At 46.9% G+C, this 9629-nt stretch overlaps 1 protein-coding gene across 2 annotated transcripts in view; it reads right to left on the minus strand.

The window, feature by feature from the left end:
- Nucleotides 1-1110, minus strand: part of DLL3 (delta like canonical Notch ligand 3) — a 111230-nt gene extending 110120 nt beyond the window's left edge. For both annotated transcript variants that reach the window (XM_035116867.2, XM_035116866.2), the window contains exon 1: nucleotides 828-1110. In XM_035116867.2, coding sequence (XP_034972758.2) covers nucleotides 828-881 — 54 coding nt within the window. In that variant the 5' untranslated portion in view covers nucleotides 882-1110. The remainder of the gene's footprint in view (nucleotides 1-827) is intronic.
- Between the last annotated feature and the right edge of the window lie 8519 nt (nucleotides 1111-9629).

Raw genomic sequence — 9629 nt, forward strand, 5'->3', positions numbered from 1 at the left:
CCATGACCCTCACCACATGATCTTGCTCCATCAGCCTAGCTTACCTCTGTTGCTGAAAGGATAAAATGGGGGGAACCGTCTAGACTACATTTAGTTCCTTGGAAGAGAGGCAGGATATACAATTAATAATAAGTAGCCATTATAAGGACCCAAAGTCCACGGTAGCACTTCTTTAGGCAAGTCATATATAGAGATATGCAGCCTCCCAAAAGGCTGCACACATTTCCCACGTATACACAGTAATGTGGACTAGAAACTTTAAAAACCCGACATCGATCTGACACGTCCTTTTACAATGAACATCTTGCCTGAGACCTCGGAGTTTGCAACCTGTAGGCTGAGGTGCCAAAGCCTTCTTCCCCAGAGCGCACGCAAACGGACCAGTCTCCTACCATAGGTGCCAACTCCCTGGGTCCCCGGCCACCCACAAAATTCTATTAAGGGGCCCGGGGCACCCACAAATTTCGGTGCCAGGGCCATGCACGCAACTTGGCCCCGCGACCGTGGGGGCCATGCAGACACTCTTGTCTGTCTCCTACTCAACAGCAAAGCTTGGGCAGATAGATACCCAAGTATTTGTACACACACGAGCTCAAGTGTTACTTTATTCGGAGTAAACCACTCCTGCCTGCTGCCTGGTCCTCGGATTAACCTAACATCGCCGTAAACAGGCATCGGGAGCGGGAGGCGAAGGGACCTTTAACTTCTATCCTACTCCCCGCGCGTAGGAAACGACGCATTTTGCGGGACAGTAACCCCGGAGGCAGCGGGTCCAGCTGCGCTCTCGCTTTACGCGCGCGCGGGGGATCCGATCGCTGCGCACTTACCAGCTGGGCGCACAGCAGCGCCAGGAAGCCGGAGATGAGGAGGCGGAGAGCCATAATAGCCGGGACTCCAAATCGGCGCGCAAGGAGAGGAAGGCTTGCTCCTGGTACTCTGCAGAGATCCAAGTCCCCGGCGAGCGGCGTCCAAGAGCAGCAGCAGAAGGGGAGAAGTTGAGCCAAAGCGGCGGGGAGCGCAGACGAGGCCGCAGGTGCCGCCCTCGGGAACAGGCTGGAGATCAAACAGAAGCAGGAAGGCACGCGCGCAGCTTATGAATGGAAGCGTAGAGGGGCCCCTCCGGGCGTCTTATAGGCAGGGCGGGCCTTGGCCCCGCCTCCTGTAGCCAGAGACCACGCCCCTCGGAGAAGCAAAAACTTTCCAAACCGCTACCCCACCCCACTCCAAGACTCCCCCCGACGTCTTCTCTTTTCTTCTTTACACAATGAGACCTGCTAGCTGCTGTGTTAAGAGAGAACGCCGGCAGGAAGTAGGCAGGACGCCTGTGTCCCCTTGGAAAAGTCGAGGTAGAGAGTGGTTGGTTGGAGCAGAGAAAGGCTTGCTTTTCTTTCTTTCTTATTCAGTTCTCTCAACATACAGCAACGTCACAAAGATACATAATGAAATATCGCACCTTGACCCAGGAGCTGGTGTTTCGGCAACACGTGCAAAATTACACCCAAATAACATTCAGGTCTTATCCTAGGCTACACAAAACATTTCGTTTATCTTAAACGGGAAGGTTTTGTGTTTCTATTCCCACTTTTCCTCCAAGGATTTCAGAGGCAGCAACACCCAGCCTGCTCCCATTTTACCCTCCCAACAACCTGTGAGGTGACTTCGGCTGAGACTCGTATTAACCGGTCAAAGGACAGAATCCTGCCCACTTTGCTCTTACCCCCACAGCTGCCCCTTGCCCCAGGCAGCTGTTTTGCTCTCATTTATTTGTATTTACTTATTGTATTTATTTGCACCCCCAAAGTGGGGTATGTATGGTCCTCAGGGAGTCTGACCAGACCCCAACCAGCTCACCTTCAACAGAATGGCGACTACAGTTGCTTTGAGATGACATACACGCCTGTAATAGCAGGAATCCCCCTGAAAAAGCAGTTTTCCTCGGATGGGGGTGCAGTACAGGGGAAAGCAAAGCGGCACCAGTTGAATTTCTGCCCACTAGGCATCTGTTAGAGGTAAAGAACCTAGAGGGCAGGTTCTCTTTAACAGTTTGAAAGGAGCAGATGATCAAGTTGTCCGTTCTCTACAAGAGCTTCCGCCTCTGTTTCTCTCAAGTTTTATTTTACAAAATCTCCCCCGTCTCTGTCTCTCTCTCTCTCTCTGGCTGGAACCGTACAGCAGTGGTTTTTATTTAGTTTGAAAGGTTCTGGGGAGAGGGGCACTCTGAGAACAGCAGGATTGCTCCAGCTGTATGCTAATCGTAGCACCTGCCCCCTTAAAAGTCTCTGGAGCCAGCACTGTCCTTCCAAGTCCTCTGACTTCGCGGCCTGCCATCCCCAGCGCGTGCTGACGGGTCTCACTGATAACCAACTGGATTCGCTTCCAAGTAAATACAATTTTGTGTCCACTTTTCTTAATCCCCATCAAGCGCCCCAGCTCATCCACATCATGTGCAAGCAAACTAACATAATATTTAACCACCACCACCCCCGGGGGGGGAGTGCTGGCATATACTGTAACCTAAACAGCATTATTGGAGGTTTCCCATTTGACTCTGGATTGATGGCTCCGAAAATTACAGCAAACGGCACTTGTTGAAAAATTCTCGAAACGTCTAAAAGCAAAAAATAGCAACACAGACTGTGATGGATTTCCCAGTAGGCAGACTTAAGCACCATATTCTTTTCAGTGCTTAGGGATTCGAAAGTTCTTAACCTGGCCCTGCCCTGATGGTTTTGTTGTTACTTTATTCAGCATATCTGAACAGCTAAAGTTTAAGGGATCAACTGGTAACACCTCATGGACAACTATATTCAGATAGTTATGTATTAACCAATGACACATTTTATGAACATCCAACTCTGTAATGAGGTCTGTTGTTGTTGTTGTTGTTGTTGTTTAGTCGTTTAGTTGTATCCGACTCTTTGTGACCCCATGGACCACAGCATGCCAGGCACTCCTGTCTTACATCAAATCATGCAAAGAGATGGCTGTTTTTTTGCATAACTTGTGTTGTGGAAAACCAACCAATACTGGTAGATAGAGGACAGATAGATAGATAGATAGATAGATAGATAGATAGATAGATAGATAGATAGACAGACAGCAGGATTAAAATCATTTCTATGGGATCCAGTTAGAGGGCAGTTTTCAGGGAGCTCCATTAGCACAGGAGATCCAAAGTTGGCACAATATTTTTAGCTGTTTGAAAACTTAAACAGTAACATTAAACTTATTAAAAGAACACACACATCAAGATCAGAAGATACAACACAGGGATCCTTTCCCGGCATTTAGAGGCCTTCTGTGTATTTAGCATAATTTGTCCTCCCTTTCTCTTATTTTCAACATCCCGTGGTGTTCAGGCACACAGGTTTTGATCTGAGTGACTGAGGGAATCTGTGGGACCCCAAAGCTTACACTTCCTAACAATTCCCCACCCTACAATGGCCACCAGTTCACTGAATGTGCCACAAGTGTTTTAACACGACACAACTTGAGACCCTGATTAAAACCCCCACACATCACTTCTGTTTGCTTTCCAGCTAGTGTTGGAAAACAGAGTCTGATTCTGTGTTCATCTTTCCCCCCGCTCCCCCACCTCCATTTCCCCCCAGGCCCTCCCACATGCCCCCAGCTTCGGCTGCTGACCCGCAAGTGCTTTGGCAAACGGTTGATCGCTTTATTATTTGAAGGTGGGGAGAGAGGTGCCCCGTGCCTCAGCTGTGACCCCTGGACAGGTTCAGTCCAGAAGGTGCCAGCTGTTGTGTCCATGCACTGAAGCATGGGGGGGGGGGGAATGCTCAGTCAAACATGCCCCCCAGTAGCTAAGATGATCTCCATGTTCACTCAACTGGAAGAACGGCCAACCTTTGCTTCTGTTCAGCTGTTGGTAACAATGTTTGGAACGTTCCCTCCCAACTCTTCCATTGATTGGGGGCCACTTCAAATCTCCCCACTTCCTAAAATTAAGTTGCAAATCAAGCCTCGAGCACTGTTGACATAGCTGGAACCCCATTTCCCGCAATCATAAGGACTAGAGCCATCGTTATTTGCTTATTCAACCTAAACAGATTTCAATTATGCTGAACAGGCAAAAAGCTCCGAGGTTTCCCTCCCTGTCCCACACAGACACAAAAAAGCAGCATGGGATTTGGATGACTAGTCCAAGAGGACAACTGACCAATTCTTCAAAGGTCAGAGATTCATTGCTGCAGCCCGCCCCCCCACAGAAAGGCCTTAATGCCTTTCCCAGGGACACACTTTCTCCCTGCTCCACCCCCAATGCATTTGCCAGCCAAAGGTGTCGAGACAATGGGAAAGGTGATAGATTCCTGCCATGTGCTCAGATTCCTGCCATGTGCCGCCAGGGTGTGAAATGCAGCCCACTTCTCCCTGGGGGTGGGCAACACACAGCTGAATAGGAGGCACACTCTTTCGCACCTCGACACATGGTGAGGAAGGGGGGTGGTCAACCCTGGCCAGACTAATGAAAAGGACCATACCCATTCTCACATTGCCAAGAAGAGGGTCTCAGAGAGCATTTCCCGAGTTGAGTAAAAGCAAACTCGGGGATCCAGCAGAGGTAAAATTGACAAACGTTTGAGGGGTTGGGTATGTTCAGCTGGAGAAGAGAACACTGAGAGGTGACACGATAGCCATCTTCAAATATCTGCACAATAAAACAAAATGTCCAAATAGTACGTCATTTCGAGACTTTCCAGCATAAGGCGCTCAGTAGAATAAAGCAGCACCAGTGATACTAAAATGGATTAAAAGGGATGGCCATAACAATAAAAGAATAAGACCAGCAACAATTTTCCCTATAAAGAAAGGCTAAAGAGTTTGGGAGATGTTTTGCTAAGAAGGAAAAAAGTTGGGAGGTGCATTAGAGAGCTTTAGATCACAGTGTTTCACTAATAGCTAAGAGTTGCACAATTAAACAGGTCAGAATGAATAAAATCCTCACTGCAGCACACTACAGTCAGATGTGCTGATGAGAACTGCTTTGGACAGCTATGAAACCAATGGCAGCTAAATGATGGTTCCCTGTTCAGAGGCAGTACACATGAAAAAAAAGAGCATTGATAGAATTCTGTCTATCTATATACTGTATGATCTATTAAAACATACAGATGATTGCAATAAAGAACATCACAGCATCGGCTCTTTCCTTAGAAACAGTTTGTTGGAATAAGAAAGACTTCATCTGCCAGAGGATGGACAAGAAGAAAGGAGCCAGTCAAATTTATCTCGGAAGGGAGCTCCTATACAGTATTCAGAAGTCTCCATCAGCCCTAGCCAGCACAGTCAATAATCGGCAATGATGGGAGTTGGAACCCATTGACTTATGGAGAGCTACACATTAGGATCATAAGAAAGCTGTCTTATACCATGTCAGACCATTGGTCCATCGAGCTCAGTGTTGTCAGCACTGGCAGGAAGCGGCTTTCCAGGGTTTGAGGCAGGGGACTCTCCAAGTCCTGCCTGTCTGGAGATGCAGATGTTCTACCCTGGAGCTATGTATGGCCAGTAGTGTAGTGGCAAATGCAGAACTGCAGGATCTTTTCTTGATAATGCCACACCCCTTCTAAGGTTTTACAACCTTATAGGATCATACACCAATCTTATACAAATGCGGGTGCATTGCAATGGTCAATGCAGATCTCCACGCGTTGCCTTTTAGCTGGATCTACTATTTTCTGTGCACACACCAGGGGCAAATGATCTGGAGTGCTCCAATATCTTCCTTCAGAGCGACTTGAGTTGTGTTTTCCCCGAAGTTCCAGTGTAAGAACCTGCACACTCTTCTCTTGAAAGTGAAGCATCTTGTGTTTTCAGCCTTGGAGCACGCAGAACATGAGAAGAGCCTGCTGGGTCAGGCCAACATCATATTGTACGCACAGTGGCCAGTCAGATGTCCATCGTAGGAAACCTGCAAGCAGGATCCGAGCACAAGAGCCCTCTCCCCTCTTGTGGGTTCCAGCAACTGGTATTCAGAAGCATGGCTGCCTCCGAGAAGCTCATACCAATGACAAACTTAGTTGGTCTCTAAGGTGCTACTGGAAGGATTTTTAAAATTTTTGTTCTGACCACAAAGACAGAGCACAGGCGTCATGACTCATAGCCATCGATAGCCCTCTCCTCCTCCATGAATTTTTCCAATCCTCTTTTAAAGCCACCAAGGTTGGTGGCCACCACTGCCTCCTGTGGGTACCATAATTTCTCTCCTCACTGTTCTTCCTGCATGCCTTCTCCAGAGTGACCCTAGGAGCCGATCCTCACCTCTTTCACTCTGGTTACAAAGGGTGAGAAGATGTCCTCTCAGTGGCTGAAAAGCTCTCCTTTCATGCTCATAGAAAGGCTCTTGGATGTTGGAGGCAGAAACAGTAATGGGTCTTTGACCCTGGACGACTGTACTCGCCTCTGAACTAGGATGGACATCAAGTCAGATTCATCAAGGCTTTTCAGATGGATGGATGTACCCAAAGAGCACATGTATACCCTAAGCCACATTTTCTCCCTCCTATCAATAAGGAAAAGGGCAGGCTTATTGGGAAGGCAGCCAATACTCCTTTCAAACTACCCATTAAAAAAAAGGCATGGTCTCGCTTCCTTTGCCGTGCCGATCTGCAAACAAACATCATGGCTGCATTAAGAACAGTCCGGGGATGTCAAAATATTGGCACAGCCACTGCCAAAGCAAAAGAGGGGTAATTAATTCCTGAAAGGAAGGTTATTTGGGGGGAGGTGAGTGGGGAGAGGAAGAGAAAGCTGTAATTTTTAAGAGAATCCCCCATTTTGCAAACTGACGCCAGGGAGCAGCTCTGGCAAACTCATGGCAGGCAGCCGTTACAGCGTTAATATCTTACGCAGGCATCGTTGCAAACAGACCTCCCAGGCAGCATCTGCACACTGAGCAATTGAGAAGACCCCTTTTGCAGTGGTGCCTGGTGAACTTGAAACGAGGCAGCAGGAAACCTTGATCTCAGTCTCGGCCAGGTTGGTTGAAAGGCGCCGTTGTCAACTTGAGGTTCCGGTTTCCGCCTGCAGGAATGGCGGACCTGTTTTCCATCTCTCTGACCTTTGTAAGGAATTTGGCGGTTGCTAGGGGAGTAAATGGCAACCCCCTACCCTCTCCGGGGGTTACGGAGAGGGGCCGCTGGCCCGCGATGCCCCCAGACCCACTCCGACTGTTTTTGGAGTGGGGGGAGCTTGGGCTGAGCACTTACAAGGGCCAGGACTCCCGGACGCTAATCTGCATGGCGGGGATTTCCATGGTTAAAGAAGATAATTAGGCTTAAATCTATGGACATACTTCAGAAGGAGGGAAAGAAGCGCTGTTTACTGCTGAGAAATTTATGCTGCCGAGTGAGAGGAGTCAAAGATTGTACTGCATCTGGAAGAAGGATTGATGGGGACGGAGCGATAAGGGGAGTGAGTTTTTATTTTATTTTTTTCTTCATATTGTTGCCTCGTACCTTCCCGGACGCGATGTCCTGGCTTGTTTGGAGTGAAAGAGAAGCAAAAGACTGTGTGAGTTGAACCTTATAACTGTTGTTACTGAGCATATTTTTTTAAAGATGTGGAGTTGCCGATGAGAAAAGCCCCCCCCTAGTCGGACGGAAGGAGTTCTGAATGCGTTCGGAGGATTTATGAGCTGTGACGCACTTTAAATTGGAGCAGCGACCTGAAGCTAAGTTCAGCTATAGGGCAAGGAGATCCATTAATTTACCAAGAGTCTATGGTTTGATGTTTGGGTCTCCTGCCTGGAAAAGCTGTAAATTCTATAATGATCGTAAATTTTCATGGCCATGAGAGGAAAGCGAAAGTGATTTGAGCTTTTTAAGATGGCGCTACTTCGAATTGCTTCAACGCAACAGGAGCTCCATTAAGAAGATTTATGGGGAGGCTGGACTGATTAACTCACACAGGAGAAAGAACATCTGTGAGACTTTGTTTGATATTTATATCAGCAGCTGGGAAACAATCGTGAAAGTGGAAAACATCTACGTGACTGTAAGGGGAAGATCTGGATTATTATGAACTTGAAGGACGATTTGAACTTTAGAAAAAAGACGGCAGTGGACAGTTGCGAGGAATTCCCAATTTCTTGAAGCATGGGAACCCAAATAAAAAATTCTTTAGATGATTTGGCATAACATTCGGTCTGATTGATATATATATGTGTATAATTTGAAATATTGAATGTGATATAATTGGTTTTAATTGGAAAATTAATAAAAATATTTTTTTTAAAAAAAAGAAAGGCGCCGTTGTCAACTTGGCACCCTTCGGATATTTAGGGTGACCAACTCCTGTCATTCCCTGCCAGCACAGCTGTATGGTTCTGAGGAGGGTGAGAGCCCAGAGCCACAGGCATGCCAAAACCAGGTTGGGGGAAACCATTTTTGAAGATTAGTGCCCAGATCTGGCCATAGATGCCCACTCAACTGCTTTGATCTGCAGAACTGGCAACAGGAGCCACATAAAAGCTGCTCTGCTGCATTTGTAATAAATCAACCTTTTAGTGTGGCTGCACCTACACTTTGGAACTCCCTGCCTATTGACACCAGGCCGACACCTTCACAGTACTCTTTACGGCACCTGCTAAAGACATTTTTGTTCAGATCAGCCTACCCAGATAGGTAGAAAGTTGATGCGAGTTTTTTAAAGTGCTTTTAACTTTTTGAAAGTTTTAAATTATTGCTGTATTTTTCTAACTGATAATTCTATTGTTTAATCATTTCTGTAAACTGTGTTGATGTTGGTTTTTTTTTCTTTTTTACAATCAAGTGGTATATCAATTGTACAAAATAAAATAAATAAAATTATTATTATTAGCAGTAGCATAGCTGACAAGTCTCCCGCTGAAAAATGCAGGATCAGCAGCGCCGCAAGACCGGAAGTCGCTTCTACGCATGTCTGGACATGCGTAGAAGCAACTTCCGGTGCTGGCGCTGCCCGATTTCCGGTGCCCAGACATGGGCAGAGCGGCACCCGAAATGGAGCCTCCCTGGCAGGTAGGAAATCCAGGGGATTTCCGGGATTTTTTTTTCTAGTTGGGATAACAGCAGGAAACGGATTAAAATCCGGGGGTTTCCCGCGAAAAACGGGAGACTTGGCAGCTATGAGCAGTAGTAGTATTTATATTCTGCCTTTCTCCCAAGCTGGCATTCACAGTGGCTTTCAACATTAAAAAAAAACCCATTAAAAAATACAAAGTAATAAAAAGCAAAGATGTTAAAAGCAATAATTAAAATACATTTAGAACCAGCAATGAAAATGCAGTTTGCCCAAACAGCAGCCCAGTGACCAGTATCCTATGTGCCTTAGTTTTCAAAGGCCCGTCTGAACAGGAAGATGCTCACCTGCCGGCAGAAGGATAACAAGGAGGGAGCCAGGCTGAGCTCTCTTGGAAGGGAATCCCACAATCTGGAGGCAGCCACAGAAAAGGCTTTTCCTCTCGTCTCCAATATTGATGGGACTGAAAGGACTCACCCAAGGATCTTGCCACCTGGGCAGATTTGTCTAGGGAGCTATGACCTTTTCAGGTAGTCAGCTCTTTATATTTCTCTCTTGATACTTTGAACAACAGTTCACTAGCTTCAACGCTTTCCCAAACTTCATCTCCA

Source organism: Zootoca vivipara, chromosome 6 (genome assembly GCF_963506605.1).
Source record: "Zootoca vivipara chromosome 6, rZooViv1.1, whole genome shotgun sequence".
NCBI classification, from domain to species: Eukaryota; Metazoa; Chordata; class Lepidosauria; order Squamata; family Lacertidae; genus Zootoca; species Zootoca vivipara.